This window comes from Rhamphochromis longiceps, linkage group LG3 (assembly GCF_057381845.1).
Source record: "Rhamphochromis longiceps isolate RC_006_pf linkage group LG3, R_longiceps_female_GT1.1, whole genome shotgun sequence".
Classification (NCBI taxonomy): Eukaryota; Metazoa; Chordata; class Actinopteri; order Cichliformes; family Cichlidae; genus Rhamphochromis; species Rhamphochromis longiceps.
In genome coordinates, this window is record NC_140559.1 from 52,909,299 (window position 1) to 52,929,733 (window position 20,435).

General features: G+C 42.1%; 1 protein-coding gene and 1 non-coding gene across 2 annotated transcripts in view; one reads left to right on the forward strand and one right to left on the reverse strand.

The window, feature by feature from the left end:
- ppp2r5b (protein phosphatase 2, regulatory subunit B', beta) overlaps positions 1-16,629 on the reverse strand; it is a 53,246-nt gene extending 36,617 nt beyond the window's left edge. The window contains exon 1 of the mRNA XM_085400325.1: positions 15,154-16,629. Coding sequence (XP_085256451.1) covers positions 15,154-15,346 — 193 coding nt within the window. The 5' untranslated portion in view covers positions 15,347-16,629. The remainder of the gene's footprint in view (positions 1-15,153) is intronic.
- trnal-aag (transfer RNA leucine (anticodon AAG)) lies at positions 1,668-1,749 on the forward strand. Its single transcript has one exon. It is a non-coding gene; the product is annotated as a tRNA-Leu (tRNA).
- Positions 16,630-20,435: the final 3,806 nt, after the last annotated feature.

The following is a 20,435-nucleotide window of genomic DNA, read 5'->3' on the forward strand; positions in this document are numbered from 1 at the left end:
ATTTATTTTGTTGGTTCCCTGTCACGGACCAAGCTTTTAAACAAATTTTCAAGATTGCTGAGATCAGAATTTTGGTCGGCCATTCCAGATGCCTGATGGGCAAAGTGAAGATTCAAGAGTCATTAGTCTAAACAATTGTCTACCTCTGTACCAAGATCTGGAAGAAGACCCAAAATGTCACTTAAAATGTGAAGGAGTTGGTTCCTCGGGAGCAACTCAGGAACCATCAAGTTTCCAGTTCATGCCATGAACTGGAAACTGCTAGAACACACCAGCTTCACTGTCCATGGTGAAGCACACTTTATATCACCTGACCAAGAATGAAGCCAGTGCTCCAAAATCCAATGCCAAATGCATTCTGGAGAAAGTTTGATGGTAAGATGAGACAAAAAATTTTGAAGGGGTGAAGCTGAAGCTTTTAAACTTTAAGACTTAAGTACTAACCAAGCATGATGGTGGTAGCATGCTCTGGGGCTGTTGGTTACCAGTGGTATTTGTACATCGCACAAAGTGGATAGAATAGTGAAGGAGGATTGTTGGCTCAAACTAGCATACAATCGGGTGTTCCAACAGAACAATGATCACAAACACACATTAATGCTGGTTTTGAAACAGATAAATCAAGCTAACATTAAGCTTCTGGAATGGACGTCCTAAATTCAACTCAAATCTATTCAATATTTGATTTAAAGCCAGTTCAGTGCCAGGAAACCAGAAGATTTAAATGATCTCCACCAGTTCTACCAACAACAATGATCACATATCCAGCCAGAGTGCCACAAAGCATCGAGTTGGTCCAGCTGCAACATTTTAACCATATATCAGTGGGGGTGCATGTATACATTTAATCCTGTATGGATTAGAGAAAATTCAAATTTGTGTGCCGATTCTATTTTTTTTTCCAATTCACTAAAGATGGACGCTGTACGTTGCACCCTGGAAAAAGAAAAGTTCATCATGAAAATATTAAAAACCCAAAACTGCTACGACGATCACGCCCCTGATGAGTGTATGTTAACTTGTGACCACAACTGCAGATGCTGCCTTCAGGCTTGTGAGATGCAGAAGGTACGACCTCTTTCTATTAAAAAAAATACTTTGTGATGCTTTGTGACGTTACAGTAAGAAAAATGAAAAGCAGCCAGCAGACCAGTGAGTGCTACTTCACAGGTGCCAATATTATTATGACATTTGATGGTAATCAGCTATATCAAAACAATAAATCCTTTTTAAGCTACCTAAATGAAGTGAGTGTCTGACACTGAATTAAACTACCTTACGTCAGATAAAGCAGACAAAAAGAGATAAACGATTTCAACAATATGCTGACAGTGAAATTGTCCTTTGACTAAGCTGCATGTGTTATTATGTTAAGTGATTTTAAATCATCTAGCAGACAGCCATACTGAAGGGGAAATACTCCGAGTCATCTGCACCTCGTATTACAGAAGACTTCAACCACACTGGATACTGGTTTACATGACGTCAGTAATCCAGTCAGTTTTTACATGATACAGTTACTCTTTACGGGAATAGCAGCTGCAACTGTGATTTATATTAGAGAATTATGATAGAATACGTATAAAAAAATAAAAAACTGCATTTTTATTTAACTACAATTCTTCTGTCATAGTTGCAGCATTTGCAGAGCACGCCTTAGGCAACATGGTAGCGTGGCCGAGCGGTCTAAGGCGCTGGATTAAGGCTCCAGTCTCTTCGGGGGCGTGGGTTCGAATCCCACCGCTGCCAGACTTTTTCTTTTACATAACTTCCTTAAGGATCAATAAAATATTCTGATTCAAGGTAGAAATGCATTGTTGTGTTCTCAATCCACAGCTCTCTTAAAACAGAGAGACAGAAAAACAACGCAGTGTAGCCACTATGTTGCTATAAGGTTACCCATTTTCTGCTACGTATTAACGCAAAGGTTTACACAGCTGCTTTTTATCTACACCTACCGGTCACCGCATTAGGTACCCTTGTTCAACTGCTCATTAATATCTCATCGGCCAATCAAATGGCAGAAACTCTGTACATATCATCAAAATGAGCTGCTGAAGTTCAAGTTAAGTGCTGATCTACTATATTTTCCCACACAACCATCTGTAGCTAGATGGCAGAGGTCATTACAAACAAGAGATGCAGAAGAGCATCTGTGAATGCACAACAAACAACATGAAAGCGTGTATCCATCCTGCCTCCTATCGCTGGTTCGGGCTGGTGGTTTAATGGTACAACCGAGGGTTCCGGTTGGTACTGTTATTGACCATTTCCATCCTTACATGGCCACAGTGTACCCATCTTCTGATGGCTGCTTCCAGCAGGATAACACCAAACCAAAAATAATTTCAAACTGGTTTCTTGAACGTGACAAGGAGCTCACTTTGTACTCAGACGCCCTCCACAGTCACCAGATCTCAATCCACAGATTCACGTCACAGACCTGCAGCTACTGTGTGATGCTATCATGTCAACATGGACCAAAGTCTGTGAAGAATGTTTCCTGCACCTTGTTGAATCTATGACACGAAGAATTAAAAGTAGGGTTCAACCCAGTACCACTATTAGTACCTAATAAAGTACATTATAGAGCAGGGCGATATGACCAAAGATATTTATCACGATATACATTGGAAAATTTGCGATAACGATATAACTGACGATATAATTGACACTAAACAAAATACTTTACAACTCCACAACTTTATTAGTGCAAAAAAAATAAATAAATCAACGTATTTTCACTTAAACAAGCAGCTGCTTTTTATGTGCATTAAAGTTATATAAAAAGTTAACAGTGCAAATGCAAATTCCTTGCTGACAGTTTAACCAAAAGGCATTTCCAGTGGAAATTGACCGACATATCCTCAGCATAACCATGTATAATATCCACAAAACTTAAAAAGAGGTTATACACACATAATACGGTAATATTATGTTGAAGCACAGTACGTATCACTCCGCGAGGCTCCTGCCTACGGTAGCCGCAACGCTCCGACAATCCATCAAGTGGTGCGGGTTCGTAGCTTAGCAAAGTCGTACTAAAACATTTAACAGATTTTTGAGCGCCGTGTACGACATAAAATTGTTTCGAGGTCAGTAAACACAACCAGAATTCATACATAAGGCACACGGGATTATAAGGGGCACTGTCGATTTTCAGAAAAATCAAAGGATTGATTTTAAGTGTGCCATATTTTCCAAAAAACACTTTAATAACGACGGCCCGCTAGCATGCTCTACCAAAAATAGTGCTTTGCTGTGTATCTGACGGACGAAAGCTAAACCAGTTCCACACCACTGAAGTTGCAGCAATTCTGGTTCATCCGTTTCATTCAACGATCCGCTTTCGCCTTTCTTGTTCTCTGTCGCCGGCACGCTTTTTCCGCCATGTGCGTATGAAAACTAAGGCACTGCACATGCACGCTTTACCCATATTCTATCCCGATATTTAATTTTCCTATCGTTGCCCGACATTATACCGGTATTACCGTGAGCGGTATGATATGGCCCAGCCCTAGTACATTATGTCGTCTTGACCACACATTAAATACAACAGCCAAAGTGGCTGGTGAGCGTACATCACCAGCCCAGTTTGCACTGAACCAGTGGAAAGAGTAAGACTTTTATTAGAATTCATCTTCTAACTCAAAGAAATGTCCTTATCCCATTAGCAGAGTGTGACGCTGCCAGATATTAACCTTTATTTATTTTTTAACCTCAAACACAGTAAGTCTCATACTGAACAAAACTGCAGTCTTTTTCTATCTACATAAGATACCATTTTCTTATTCTGTTAGATTTTAGCATCTTCTCTAAGATTTCAATATGAATGTCTGACGGCGTGTTTTTTCCTTCTAATCCCTTCATTGTTAGCCGTGAAAATGGCCCATTTTCGAGAACATTACGAAACACAAGCAGCAGTGTATTTTTGTACTTTCCAAATCAGCAGTGGGAGCGTTTGAAATGCATTTCCTATCAGAAGCAGAGGCACTAAAAAAGCATACTTCGACCTGGTAAAGAGCATTCAGTGGGCTGATAACATAATCAGGCAAATGAAACGCTGCTAAGAAGCACACTTGCAAAAAGACTGACTACCTACTGTGCGGATGAGTATTTCTTATCTTAAAGGGGAACACGAGCTTCTAAACTATTACTTCACATAACCACTTATTCAAAACATGAAATGACATTCAGGTCTTCCTATTATCCCACAATGCATCAACTCACCATCTGTTACTCTGTGAAACAGAGTCCGATTGTCTGTAGCGCTTGTCTCATGTCTGCAGGGTGTTTCGTAGCTTTTAGAGCTGCTTAAATGCTACATCAACTGGCAGAATGGGTTTTGTTCAGGTACGGGAGATTTAACGCTCCCTAAGCTCACACAGCATCCTTTAGGGTCTTCAGTTATTTGAAGACACTCAGCAGCCCTTTGAAAAGCCACTGCTTCTGGCAGCCAGTGATGAAAATGTCAAGGACGGAGAACATCATGCATGGCTATTTGCTTATGAGAATATTTCTTTGGCATGGTTCAAATATCAGTGAGAAATGCCAACGCTAGTTTGCACACGGGCGGCTGTTTGCATGGAAATATGTGCATGCTGCAGTTTTGCTGCTTTCACATAAGTGTGGGAGGTAATAATAAACAACTAGGTATCAATTTTTGATGAGCAGAAATCCAACACCATGGATGACTGCAAGAAACAGCTGTGGTGAAACAAATGCTTCATTATTATTATTATTATTTTGCCCTTCATTTGCTGCTGTTTTACCAATAGGATGGTGAGCCTGACCAAATTGTCCTCTAACTGGGACGGCAAAACTAGAGCCTCTGGTGGCATTCGTTTTACAGGAATAGTTCGAGTATGATCATCTTGTGATTTCCAAATACAGATACATGTTTGCTTATGCCCTAATTTTAAAAGTAGAAAATGAGACATAGGGCAGGGCTTGAAGAAGAGCTTCGACCTTCCCTTTACTTTGGCTCTCCTGTTGATCCATGTTTGGATTACATCATTCACCACAGTCAAATATGCAATGTAAGCTGTAAAAGTGGGGGAGAATGAGCTGCTGGGCCGGGCTGAGCAGAAAGTCTGCTTTGTGTGTTTTCTCTTTGAGCCCCATGATCTCCCCGCAGATGCACACACAGTCACGCACACTCAGACCTTGGGAACATTTTTCGGGCAGCTCAGAACATGATTGTTGATCTGCTGCATAGTAAAACCACAATTTCGACTTTAACTTATTTATATGGCATCAAATGACAACAACAGTCGCCTTACTGTAAGATAAAGACCCTACAATAATAGAGAGAAAAGCCTAATAATCAAGCAAGCACTTTGGTGACAGTGGGAAGGAAAAACTCCCTTTTAGCAGGAAGAAAGCTCCAGCAGAACCAGGGTCAGGGAGGGGCACCCTCTGATTGGTGGTAAAACCTGAAAAAGACCTAATCCTAAACTCTAGCTCCTATCATGCTTATTTGCTATCTGGACATCACTTCTCTGTACAGTAATAACATTTGTCCTGCAGTGCAGGTGCTTTTATTTTCATTCACCATGTGGGCTTTTCTATTAGCACACATATTATTTCATTTTAACCAATCACTGTTGATATTTCTACCAGCAGCAATGGCACCTCTGCTTTGATGTTATTGCTCATGGTGTGTTTTGTTCTTCATGTCGATTCAGTCTGTTTGAGAAAGAGGTTGTGCGGATTGTACATGACCTACATGAATTACTGTAAATCAGACAAGAACGTAAGCACAGTGGAAGCACAGGCCTCTAGTATACTGTACTATATTAAGTGCAACAGGAAGAAAAGTGCGAAACTTAGCTGCAGAGGGAACAGAGACTGAGTGGATGTCAAGGTCAGTGGATGTCAGGCCTGCTCACAGCAGTTGCAGGTTCCTGTTTTAATCTATGGCAACAGCTGGCTCAGTAATCTCAAAAATCATCCTGAATCACATACGTGCAAATTCTCTTTGGTGTGGGAAAAGGCCACAAATCTTAATCACAAGTTTGCATGTCTGCTGACTAGATGTCGAACAGGAATGTGACCTTAGTCTCGTTGGCCTGCCAGCAGTGACACAAGACCCGTGACCGAGGAGCTGTGCTGGTGTCAGTGGCCCCAGGGAAGAGCATCGCAACTGTGAAGGAGCATTGAGCTAACAGCCTGTTCTCTATCTAGGCAGGCAACTGCAGTGCACCTGAGCAAATGGAGGACTAAAACCGGGACAAACTCAATGGGCACCCCAAGCTAATAATTCTGCAATCAAATTCTTCTATAATATGTAAAGAAAAAAATGCCAAAACTCTGGATCTGACTGGTGAATCCCTTTAGGGATATGTGCAATTAATTAGACGATTAAATATTTTTGCCCTCTGTTGGCACCAGAAATACTAATAGGTTAAGCTAATTATCCATATTCATTTATGTGCAACAGCAATTAACTGTTGTTCTTAGATGCCCTTAGCCAGCAGTATAGTCCCATCAGACAGCAGCACCACTCTCACTATGTGACAGGAAGTTGTATACAAGAAAGGTGGAAAGTGAGACGAATAAAAGCCTGGCAAAACACAGCTGGCATCTACCATACAGTCATTGTAAATGAACCTGAATCCATAAATCATGGAGTCTATGGTGCTAGCAGTGGTGTTGCTAATAGAGGTGGCAATCACATGACACATAAAATCAAATGTATCTAATAAAGTATTGATATTCGGCGTCTATGCATTAATACAATATCGCCACACAAAATATTGCCATACCACGCTATATATCAACCCCACCCCCACCCCTACATGCAACACTAACCTGACTGTATGTGTGTGCAATGTTCTGCCATTGAGTTAAGTGGTTTAAACCGCTATTCTTTCTAATGGCTAGCAAAGGCCAACTCCCTCTGGCGGACAGATCTGTTAAGAAGTCTGTTGGAAAACAAGCCTCAACATCTTTGCTCTTTGACCTTAGTGAACACTCTCCTGATGAGTTTAGTTTCAAATCCTATCCTATAGTACTGCATGATGTCTGTTTTCTTAATTTTTGATCCCTGCTAGAGTAAAAAAGGATAATAAAAACAGTATGGCATGTCTACCAAGCAACTGACAAGTCAACGAGCCAATGAGTGCACAGTATCTCTCAGTTCCTCAGTCGGATCCACCCTCGCTCATCATGTCCAGTTTCAAAACACTGAGATGGAACCGGAAAAATACTTTTCCTGAAGCTTCATATTGGATTTTACTGACCCAGAGGGTGACGTTACGGTGACTATCCATTGTTATAGTCTATGTCACAGGTGTCGAACTCCAGGCCTCGAGGGCCGGTGTCCTGCAGGTTTTAGATGTGTCCTTGATCCATCACAGCTGATTTAAATGGCTAAATTACCTCCTCAACATGTCTTGAAGTTCTCCAGAAGCCTGATAATGAACTAATCATTTGATATTGGTGTGTTGAAACAGGGTGATATCTAAAACCTGCAGGACACCAGCCCTCGAGGCCTGGAGTTCGACACCCCTGGTCTATGTGCTCTGCACAGCAGAAAGTCACAAACATGTTATCAGCATTTAAAAAAGCTTCAGTTATTAAAGAGGTTGATATAAGAGCTTCAAAGAGCTCAAATATCTACATGGACAATGTTTAACCTTTAATGGTGATTAATTTGATCAGTTCTTACTTTCTTACCAGTCAATTAATCTATATTTTTCACTCATTTTAGTGACTTGGTTTCCTGCAAAATGACTTCTTTAGGATTTGGATTGCTCATCGACTAATGGATGGATGGGTGGTTAGGTAGGTAGAGAGCTACCATGTGCTGCTCACTTTCAGACTGATTCGGGTATTTTACAAAAGGAAACAGGGAAGAGAGGACCGCGGACAGTTAGATCCACTTGGCTACGTTCCCAAACCATTAACTCCCAGCGTCTTTACTGGACACCATCCTCAAGTGTTTTATAATTTTTTAATGCAATGATGAAAGTGTGGAGAGAGCGGAAAGGAAGGCAGTGCTTTCACCGTGTCTAAAACATCGCTGATGCCGGTCTGTTGGCTCTGTATGTGCTGATATGCTGGTTCTCTGACTTTATAATCACCTGCTTTTGCTGAAATTGAACCGGATCTCATTTGTGAACGCTAATTATTGACATCTATTTAAAACTTTGCTGTTAAAGCTCAGTTTTAACAGGAGAATTTAGATTTTAATGAAGCAGAACCACTCAAAACAAGAGCACGTGCTAATTGCAATAAAGGGGATGTCTAATATCATGATTTCATGAAAGTGGAACAGAAATGTGAGGTTGTGTCAGCTGTTCTTAAAAAAAGTATTCCTGGATCTTTTTTTAAAAAGAGTCTTTTGCTAGTAAAGGATTTAACAAATCATAAATTTCACGTTTTAAAAAGGCGTTTCTATTTAGACCAAATGTCCTCTGCACATCGAAGCAGCCGCTTTGAAGAACCAGTCCTAAAGCACAGCGCCCAGAGAGCAGTGAAATGCCTGTGTTTGTGTGTGAGTGTACGTGCGCACATGCATGCTGCAGGCCAACTATGAATACACTGTAAAAAAGGATTATAGGGACCCAGTATCCTTCACCCTTCATCTGTGGATTAATTGACTTTCTTGGCTGTGCCTGCTACTCTTTTATTAGCCAGTTCAGTGTTCCAGATCAGCTCCCTGTTTACACAAGTCTCATGTGTTTATCTCACATTATTCATCTTTAATGCAAAAAAACCTTCATAGTAGTCTTTAATTTGTCTGATTTATCCCTAACTATCTGAAGAATAATATTAATAACACTCCTTCATCTTGTAATTCAAGAAACACTTCGACGTCAAATCACCAGCCCTGAATCTCAATCACAAGTCAATACCTTGTTCAACAAAACACTAGCAAGGTAGTTGCTCCCTTACACTAAAGTTTAACCAGTCTGCTTTATACATGTATTTATGTCATATCTGTGAAATTCGCCGTAACAGTTAATATGACTGATTACAGCATCAGTATGTGGTGCTAATTATGGTCCATTGCCAGCATTTTTTAAAATCCAGCAACCTTAGATTAGCTGATACCTGTCTACACATCTAATAATGTAACTCATAAATTGTATGTTATATAAACTGCTTTAGCAGGTCTAGAACTGCTTCAAAATTGCAAGCTGCTTTGCAACCCACCTCCAAGTAGGGCTGGACAGCTGAGCTTTAATCTCAATCACAATTTTGGTTCATTAAAATAAATAAAAATGACTGAGCAATACTAAAACTGCATGCTCTGCCAACAAAACGCAAAGCAAAGGCAAATCAAGCGCTCCCTAAATCGGCGCCTGATACTGTGCCTGCATGTGCCAATCACAGCTGTTCCCTGGACCGCACAGTGTGGAGTTCCCTGAGCACGCTTGACCTCCATGATATGCAACAGATAACACAGCACTGACACAAAATTCAAATTTGTGGCACAGCAGAAGGTGAAGAGCTTGTCCCTTGAAGCAGATCGTCATCTGTTGTTTGGAAATAATTCAGATTTAGGGCAAGAGACGTTAACCAAGAAGAAATCATAAGGGCGCCACGTGGCTGCACTGCAAAGAAACACAAGTTAGTCAGCCGTCTAAAAACACGCCACAATCTGCAGCACGACCAGTGCACGAGGCCAAAGAGAAACGGCGCAGCATCCGACACAAACTCGCACGTCCAGGAAAAGGAGGCTGCACAGCATGTCGGCGTGTCAACACCACCCACAAAGATGAAGTCTGAACTGAAGTCAGTAAAACAATCGCATCCCAGTTTGCAAGATATGGCACAATACGTGATCGATAATCAGTAAATAACGACGACTTCAGCAAAATGGTCAAGACACTGGACAAAAAAGATGTTTTCGCCTTTTTCTGCAAACCTGCGCTGATGGCAAAGATCACAGGAGAAGTGGAAAGGCATACACAAGTTTCAAGTTTATTTTATTTACATTCATCCTGCAGGCACCACGAATGTATTTTGCTTCTAGGAGACGCACAAACACACATTCGTCTGCAAAGATAAACTCACAGGGCTGCAGCACAGTGTTAAAGTGAAGCAGCTCTGTTGATTTAATTTTGCATTAAGCTTTGGTACAATTTATATTTCATACTTTTCTTCAATGAGATGCTCTGAATTTAGATAAATAAAGAGGAGCAAATTTATTCTGCTGCAAAGGAATGGTGCAGCAAATGTGCAAACAGTTTACATGACAGTGAAGTAAAAGCATTTTTGCACTATATTTAGTGATTGATATTGATCAAAATAACTGTGATAATCATTTCCCTCCATCCCACGTGACTCAATAAAAGTCCAAATACAACTCAACTTCTAGACATTTGCTGTCCACCTCGCTACACTTGCTGTTCTTAGAGATCTGCATTGATTCTGGACTGAACTTTGTCTTCGTCTAACCCACAAAAAAAGATATTTTTAAGACAGATATATTTCACAGGCTACTCAGATCGCAAAGCTATGAATGGATTCCATGCTAAAAGGGACCATTAATATGGTCAGTGAGGAAATGAACCTCTCAGAGATCAGCTAACAGCTTGAGGAACTTTACACGATAATACTACAGATCGTGGATCGGAAGAGACCAGAGGACTGGCCTGTTTAAGGCTTCTGACCTGAAAAAGACACGCTGTTAGATCATTCCTGCTGTCCAGTCATTCATAATCTCTGAACTCAGTTGAAAATGTTGTTTTTCATTCAAATTTCCCAAAACCTCCCTTTTGTATGTTTGCTATTTTACATTTAGTGACTCACTTTTCACTGCAATGCCTTTTGAATACCACTAACGAGAGAGTTGGCTTTAAGCTACTGAGAGCTTTTAGTGAAAATATACGGTTCCATGTGCAAATAAGTTGTTTTGAAGCAAAATCAAGCACATGTTTTAAAAAAGTCCTTGGTTCTCTATATTTCTGCTCTAAGCCATCCATCCATTCCACTGATCCAAATCAGGGTTGTGGGGGTGCTTGAGCCTACCCCAGATGCCACAGGGCGAGAGGTGAAGGACACCCTGGACAAACAGACTGTTACAAAACTAACACAGAAACAGCCACAGAGGCGGGAAGGTTAGCGCTGTTGCCCCACAGCAAGAAGGGCCTAGGTTTGAATCCAACCTGGGGGCTTTCTGTGTGAGCCAGAATAGTTGACTGTTGCTCAGCTTAAACACTGCTAAAAATGTGTATTTCTATGATATATTCTAGTTTGCTGTTAAATGTCAGGTCTTCCAGTTTCATTTCTGTCATGTCACAAGAATGAGATGAAGCTTTGCTCAGAGCTTCGAGTGCAAGAAGCAGGAGGAGGAGTTCAAATTAACAAAGAGAATGTGACTCCCTGGAGGGAAAAACACCCACAAGTCTGTCTACACTTGGCCTACATACTTCCCGTTAGAGACTTCCCCACACCAGATGCTTCTCCTGCTGCAGAATCTTACTATCAGTTCCTCAAGGGGGTCCAGAAACAGTGCAGCAGCAGTAGTCCAGTAACTGGGACTTCTACAGGACATGTGCAGAGACCCACCTCAACCAAAGGCGCTGTACTGATGCGGTAGAAACCTCTTATCACCTTGCTGCACACACCCCTCGCTCACGTGCTTCAGAAGAAGTTAAAACGCAGGCGCACACAGCTCACGCCTCCTCTGAAAGCACAGAGGTCTTCTTTTCAGAGGGTTAATGGGAAGAGATTGCAGGCTAAGTGAAAGGGGGAGTAACCTTATAAAGAAGGGTCAGAAGGACACACGAGCACATGCAACCTGCTTTTGTACTGTACACGCAAACGAGAGAGACAGGAGTAAAGCCACGAAGCCAGAGAAGAGCAAGAACGTATATAAAAAGGACGGAACATGAAGCGATGGGGTTTGTTGACTGAGTGAAGCAAAGTACAAATTTATTGATCTGGCCAGCTCTAACGTGTACTCGCTGCCTAAACACAAAGCCTAGCAAGAAAATATCTGCTGTTAAAGAACCTGTGCATGAAATCAATGCTGCAGCACGTTTATAGAAAAGCCATAATGTCAGTGAACTCTTTTTACGCCCGTTACTGTTCAAGAACAAAACCAAGCATCCACAAACCAAAGACATTCAAACAGCTAAAGCTCAGAGCTGACAGCTGGATTCAGAAAATTCTATCATCCATGAATCCATGCATTTACTTCACTTTACTATCTTTGTTTTACTTTACAGTCCACTGCATATTCATTTAGCTATTCCAATCACAGGTTTTCCACAGTATGATGTTGGGATGCACCAATTCCAGGCTGGGCTAAGAAACAAATCTTCATTATAAAAGATAAACAGAAACAATCTTTAGCCACCGCAAACATTAATGCACACGTAAAGCAGGCCATGCCTAGTGGCTTAACCAGGAGGCTTCACCCAGGCAGGTAGAATATACAGAATATGCAGGGTGGTGCATTTGCATCCCCGGGGCTTGAATCTAAAAGGCCACAACACGCCTGCACAGATCAAATTGGCCTCTGTGTAGTAACTGCAGCTCTGGGATTACAGCTATGGCAACGACAGACCTGCAAATAGCGCAGCTCTGCCTGCCTTCATGGTGGATGCTGCACCAGCCTGAATGTCAACATCTTTGGCGTTTCACAGATTTTACAACCCGAGGTCTATTCACCGAGGCAGTCTTACTGACAGTGACCGTCAAGGGGAGAGGCCTCATGATGGAGAGACTCTTCTCTCATCCCCCCCGCCCCACCCCACTATCAGCCAATCAAGAAGACAAGCACATGTTGGATGGGTTTGCTTAGTGTGGGTGAAAGTGGTCAATGCAAATGAAGTGACTCCATGCAAGCAATTCATCTTCAAGAAAACAAAAGACAAATTATAAAAAAGCTCAAAAGGAAGCATACGGTCTGATGAGAGCTCGTCTCAAACAAAAAAACAGACACTTCACTGTCACCTGACTGAGAAACAGTCACATCTCAAAACCACCTAAAGGACAGAAATGCAACGATGATTCAATGCACGGACTACTTCTGCTCCTCCACTGCAAAAATTCACTGCTGCTTTAAAAGGACCTTAAACTGATTCTGTTATTATTTGGCTGTGAAATACTGCGATGGTCATTTTTTCACTTGTTTCCGACATTTGACAGGAGGGGGGAAATATGCATGACACATGTTAATCTATTAACTGCTAATGAAAAGGACTGTTTGTCCCAGCACAGAGGAGAAGAAGAATAACAACAACAGCAAAAACAACAACAACAGGCCTTTTACTAGGGGTGCAACGATATTCGTATCGATATTGAACCGTTCGATACAGTGCTTTCGGTTCGGTACGCATATGTATCGAACAATACTAAATTTTTAATTTATTTTATCAACTTTCCTTCTGACGATGCTGTCTGTGTTGAGCGCTCAGTGAATCTGCGTTCGACTACTCCGCCTAGGCCTGACAGTGCAGCCTAGGCGGAGTAGTCGAACGCAGATTCACTGAGCGCTCAACACAGACAGCATCGTCAGAAGGAAGAGCGCAGGGCAAGCTAGCGAGACAGAAGTTAAGCTCTCCTTGTAACATGGACCTCCCCCACCCTCATTCAGATCTGGCGTTTGGAATTATTTTGGTTTTCATGTGACGTATGACCCTGAAGGAAGCGAGTCATGGACTAAAGTAAAACAGTATGTTGGATGTGCCATGCAATGCTCAATTACATGGGTGGGAACTAGTGTGTTAGCGCAGTTAGCTCGTTAACGTGTTGGCCGTCTAGCCCCATGCACGGGGCGATCGGCGGTAGCTCGTTAACGGAGATTTGCCGTGTTGTGGCGTTAAGGTCATTTCAACGAGATTAACCTGAAAGCACTAGTGGGAACACAACGAATATGACTTCACATTTACTCCGACATCATCCTAGTGCAAAGACAAGTGGAAGCAGAAAAAAAACAAGCAAATTTTTGGAAAGAGACATTTCTCTGTAATAAACTCTCTTTTCCAAAGATGAGTGATTCCTCAATCAGATACAAGGCTTGCAATATCGCTAGCCCGACGTCCTGGAGCTAGCGATCTTTTCAGTCGGGCTACCAAAATCTATCTCTGCCCTGCCCGTCGGGCTATTGTAGGAAGGAAAAATATATGTCAATGCTTTTGCATTCTTTCAGAAATGTAGCTGGGTAATTATGTCATTGGCATCGGTGAGCCACTGTCAATATGTGACATATTGAAATCGCGTTTGAATTTGCGCTTGTTTTTTTGCTTTCACTTTGCAATGACAGCACTGATCTGTGAGTGATGATAATTTGTGCACCAATTCCTCTGACATCGTCTTATTAATTGGTAGCTTACTATGCAAACATGACAAGTGAAATCTCCCGCAGCAAGCTTAAACATGTGAGAGGTTGATCGCGCAGAGAATCGCTGAGCTTATGTGAGTGCGCGTGTAAAAGCAGCAGGATATATATTTGACTACGATGACCTTCACAGACAGATATATATTTTAGTTCTGCTGAGCCAAATAAGACAGGTCAGGGCGAAGAAGTGACAGCCAAAGAAAAGCTTACCACAAAACGGAGAAGTTATGACAAATCAGACTATAAGGCAAAAAGAAAGTGCAGCTTTATGGTTTCATGGACAAAAGAATTTCTGTGGCTGCAATATGACGAGCTATATAACCAGGGCTGCACATAAGTGGTCCGCAGGTGCGCATTCGCTGTCAAAATAAAAAACACGCACAAGGGTTAGGGTTAAATTTAAAAACTGTACTTTTGAGTTAAAATATATATTTATAATTTTAATAAATGACAAATTAAAAAGGCATGAACATTTTTTTTGTATCGAAAAAATATCGAACCGTGACACCAAAGTATCGAACCGAACCGAACCGTGAATTTTGTGTATCGTTGCACCCCTACCTTTTACATATCCAAAAGAAGACAGGCAGCAGATCTGTTAAATAAACCAAATCCACCACCGTCACCTCCGCCTGTCAGACCTGACAAGGACTGAGAGGAGAGCATGTTTAAGTGGAAACCAGTCAGTGGATAAGTGTGTGTGTTGTGTTTTAGTCATGTAGGTGAGCAAAGAAGGCAAACACAGAGAGTTGACTGTGACCTTTTACTGTCACAGCTTTCTCAGTGTCACATGTTCCAGCTGTTGTTTCTCACATTGATCTGTGGCTGCTTTGGGGGAATCAGAGCCTCACCTTTGAGCAGGGGCAGCGGGGTGAGCTCCACCTGGGAGCTCTGGTAGCGGAACTGAGAGGAGCTGTGGGACCTCCTCTGTCGGGCCCTGCGCATGGACCTTCGTGGGAAGCCATCCACCTTCTCCGCGGACGGCACCGAGAAGCTGGTGGTCGGCGAGGACGGGCTGGACGGAGGCAGCTTGGTCGTCTCCATGATGGCTGGAGGTGGAGGTGGTGTGGATGCTTTTGCGAGTGAGTGTGTAACGAGGGGGAATGTTTATTAAGAGGATGTAAGGCTGAATAAAGCAGAGGATGAGGGTGGAGGGGGGGGGGGGAGTGGGTGGCTATCTGAATCACAGATGGATTATCAACTGATCAGAATAAAAAAAAAAAGCGGCTCCAGGGGTGGTGGTGGTGGTGGAGGAGGAGGAGGGAGGAGGAGGAGAGGGGTGAGAGATAGAAAGTATGGATGGGGGAGAAAGGTGCAGAGGCGGAGGAGAGGTGAGGAGAGGTGAGAGAGAGCTAGATTTTCTAGGGGTCCAGTCACGTGCTGCGCGCCTCGTTGTCTCTATCAGAGCCGGACTGGAAATGGCATCTTCGTCATCGTCATCATCATCCTCGAAGCTTCAGCTTTTCACACACAGATGAAAAGAATCGCTTGTGTATCATCGCCGTGCAGGAGTAGCTTGGAACAGCTACCAGATGATGCTCAGACAGGCGCGTCTCCTCCTCACACACACACAGACACACACACGCCTCTGCTGCTGCTGCTGCTGCTGCTGCTGTATTGGCGTCACACACCGCCTAAGTCATCAGCCTGGATTTGGATGTTTATTTGCTGTATGATATCAAGCAGCTGAGCTCCTGATAGGCTTAAAAAATAAAGACAAAAAGCACCTCCTGTTTATCCGGATCAGACGCAAACAAACGCCCTCCGTGCCACTTCACAGCTTCTTCTCCTCGATTTTTTTTATCAATAAAAATCAGTGCTCGGTCCTGGCGGTGAATGATGATATCATAAAATCATCAATCTGGGCCCACTTCAGCTGCGGCATCACTGTTGTCCTCCTGCCTCGTTTCCCCCCCTCTGTAATGGGTCCTTCTTTAAACCGTTAAAACCTGATATTTCTTTTTTTTTCTTTGATTTCTTTGAAGGCTAAAGATGTTATAGTCCACTCAGCCTCCTCCTCCTCCTGCCTTCCTTCAACCGTATCAGGGCGGGGAAACAAGCGGTCCCTCACCGCACCGACATGTGCAGGTCCTCCGATGTAACGGCGAGCCCCGCAGCTCCGCTCGGCGTCTCCCTCCGCGGTCAGAGGACAGGGAAAAAAGGTAAATGAAAGAAAAAAGAGGCCGCTCCTCCGCGCAGGGGCAGCCGGCAGAGGAAAAGCTGAAGGCCTGTGTTATACAATAGCAAAACCGTCTGCGTCTGACACACTGACGCGGTTTTTTTTTTTTTTTTCCTCCTGTACCCCCTTCTCCGTTCCCGTTATCCGGTTGTCCTACAGCGACTCAATGAGCTGCGTCAACATGCACGCGATGAGTCGGAAACATACCGGAAATGAAGCTTCATGACTTTCAAAATAAAATAGGCTACCTGTGCAAGCGTGTGTCTGGATTGCGGAAATCAAGCCCCTTTTCATAGACTGTACATAAAAGATGATAGTAGACAAACTGACGTCACTTTTTGTCAGTGACGTTTCCTATTCTATATCAGCAGCTACTTGAAAATCACAAAAGAATAAAGAGTAACAATAATAATGGCCAATAAGGCCAGTACACCAGCGCCGCAACATCATCACACAGTCACTTTTATTAATGCTCGCCGTTAAGGTGCTTTGAGACTCTGCAGCATCCAGTAGTATTATTTTGCTATTTCCATATAGTTGTGTATGTTGTACCGGTGCACGCTACAAGAAGTACAAGTGCACTTGTTGCCAAATGCAGTGATCTGATTGGTTAAATCTGTGTGTCTGGATCTGGAAGTTGAGCTTTGTTCAAAAATTAAATGCTGCAAATTCATCCAGCAAAATTACTCGGTCAGTGTGAACGGCTGTATTAATGATAAGTGAATCCCAAAAATCTTTTTGATTAACGATATATTTTCACAAAACTTTTCTAAATGCCTTAACTGTGACCATAATTTATAAAATGAACGTCACCCTTTAATAAATAAGACTGGAAACTAGTGGCCTTGACCTCTAGTCCCTGGTCCCAGGTAATTCTAAACAACTGTACTTCTGCTTTACAACCAGAGGAGTAATTGTGAGAGCAATTGTGGCTTAACTTTTCAGACCTAAAAGCTGTTTTAGCCTGTGAGGGTTACTGGTGGAGCCTAAGGGCTTCTGTGTAGTCACAAAAAAGGAAACTTCAGAGATCTAAATAGATTTTAATACGGCAACCCCTTAAGACAGCTCCTCAGGATCATCATGGATGTCAATAAGCCTGGTTACTTTGGTAACTGCAGTGCTATTGGACTGAAGCATTAACGTGCAGGTAGAGATGAAAGCAAGGTTGAAAGTCTCTTTTTGATTTCTCTAGTTCAGTCTAGACAACAACAGCAAGATGTACCAAATAAAAACTGAGCTCAGGAATTCTTTCTTTATAAGTATAATGGATGCGCAGAAAGAACTTCTTACTCGTTCTGTTCTACACAGATACTTTCATGGTTAACAGAGAAAATCCAACATGTTTAACTTCTTTTCGTGTACAGGCACTAAGCACTAAGGCGGTCAGCTATGATGAATCTTCTCTGGCATTTTTCACTGCGGAGTACAGGCTCAGCCAGCAAAAAAATAAAAATAAAAAATAAAGATTTTATTTTGAAAGCGCTGAGCAGATGCTGCCTCGTCTCACTCTCCGCGTCTTGACGCAGGTTCCTCAGCCTTGAGGTGGTGCAAGGAGAGAGAGGAGTGAGCTGCGGATGACGCTATATGATGGAGTTATTTATTTATTTGCCTTTATTTACGCGTGGCCGGCCCTGGCTTTTTAAAGCCGCTCGATTATAAGCAGGTGTTTCATCGGCGTTCCTGCTCTTGCCGCACCACCTTTGGCTTTCTCACTGCCGTTTCATCCAGTAAAGAAATATCCCCTCCTATCCTCCATCAGTGCACCGCTTTGACGCTCACCGCCTCCCCCCCCCATTCCTCCCCCTCCCTTTTCCCCCATTTTGCTCTCCTCCTATTTGAGGTGAAGCTGGCTTTGAGGATCAAGTCCCATCCATTGTTCTTCAGCCCGCTCAGCCACTTGCTCGCGCTCACTCTCTCGTGTAAGCACACACGCACGTGCATTTAAAGGCGCATTTATCCGCGCCTTTCATCTGTTTCTCAAAGTCACACACACACTGATTTTCTCCCCATAAACACACACAAGCCTATTTTGTCTCATAGAGACTACAGTGCAGTAAGTGCTGTAACTGCGCATGCGTCCTTTGCTTTACATTACACCCTTGTCCCCTATGTGGTGTATCAGGTGAGTTCACCCAGTCATCTTCCGGGATAAAGACACACACACAGAGTTTACAGTGTGGGTCAGGGCAGCATTGATGCTCTGCTTTACATTTGCTATCAGGGAGGCTGTGGTGCTGTTAGAGACGCGCGCTGGTTAACCGACATTCAACAGCATTTTGGAGCTTTTTATTAGAGCAGTCTACAGTTGTTAGCTGTGCACAGTGGGCATTGTGGAGTCTGTTGGGGCCCCTCCAACCAGCATTCATCACCATTATGTTATGAGTAGTCTGACAGCACCAACAGCAGTCCTCTAAAACAACAAGGAAAACATTACTACAGCAGAGACCTTGTTTATTTTAGCAACAGTGACCAAGACCAGGTTGTCTGGTTATGCAGTGTTAATACTATAGAGTGCTGTGCAAAAGTAACTCCTCATTCTGTTATGCTTTGACAGAAACAAGAGGAATAGATGCACTGGTTTACTGAAAGGTTTGCAAACATATGAGGATATAAATACCAAAAATAGAGTTTGTACAGTTATTGAAAGTCACAGCCTGAACTCTCTTAGGCAGCTTTCTCGACATTATTTTCAGTAATCTTCAGGAAAAGTTCTCCAGGCTTCTTGAAGGACATTCAAAGCTCTTCTTTGGATGTTGACTGCCTTTTGTTTTATCGCAGTGAGACTATTTCTGTCGAGGCTTCTGTGAACAAGTGGATCCGTTGAAGGTCCAGATGCCACTGCATAGTTTAAGGTTTCTCAGCCCTCAGGGCACTACCAGGCACCCGGTGCCCCGAGCAGTCATCTGCCTTGCCTGGTGTCAAGAAGCACATCCAGCTATATATTACAGAATTTGCATAATTCTGCTAATAGACCCCAAACAAATATTCATATGTTGTGTAACAGCATATGAATGAGTGAGCTGAACTGCTTGAAAATTGTACTGTATTATAAAATAAAAAAAATTTAAAACTCAATCAGGACAGTATTTTTTTAAAAGCATAAAACCGATTTTAATATAATTTTTATTATTAGTTTCCTTGTTCAATATATTATTTGATCCATGATAAATACAAATACTACAAAGCCCCACAACTGCCATATGCACAAATATACAGGTATACCATATAGGCTGAATAGCAAATATATAAAATAAAAATAATAATTAAATGAAAGGATCGCTTGGAAAAAACACTTTTTTCAGCAGCAGTTTCTTTAAAAGACATTAATCCACCTCCTGGTTCACAGGGTCAAACCACTTGAAATGAGCACAAAAAATGTACTAAAACATAAATTGTGTTAAATTGTCAGTTTGGACCAACAATTTTATATTTTTTATGGAAAGCAAGAGCTGCATCAAATATAGCATCTGATTTATAGAAAGATTTTTTAAAATTACAAATGAATTAAAATTACAGGGTAATTATTGCTCCCAATCCACCTGAAAAATAATGGGTGAAAACCATTACTCCATGCACAGCATACTTGTGTGCACCCCCCATCACCCACCCCTTGACATCCAAAAATTATTTTTATTTCTACGTCATCTATAATTATCCTTTTGGGCTCTATGAACAAACATAAAATGAATAACTTCAGCAACAACAGCTGCAGGTCCGTCTTCAACCTTTTAAAGTTTTCGTGGGTTTACATCATCCTGATGTCTACATCATCAGTGAGATATGTTCCTTCTGATTCATTTATGAGGGATAAATTGCAAAAATATGCAGGGTGCAAATTAATAGTTAAATTTTTTTTTGTTTAAATGTCGTTAAAAGGTTCAATAAACACTCCATTTTCAATAAAGTTTGAATTTTTAGGTAATCGTTTCACAGTTCAGGCTTTGAAGGGTTAAC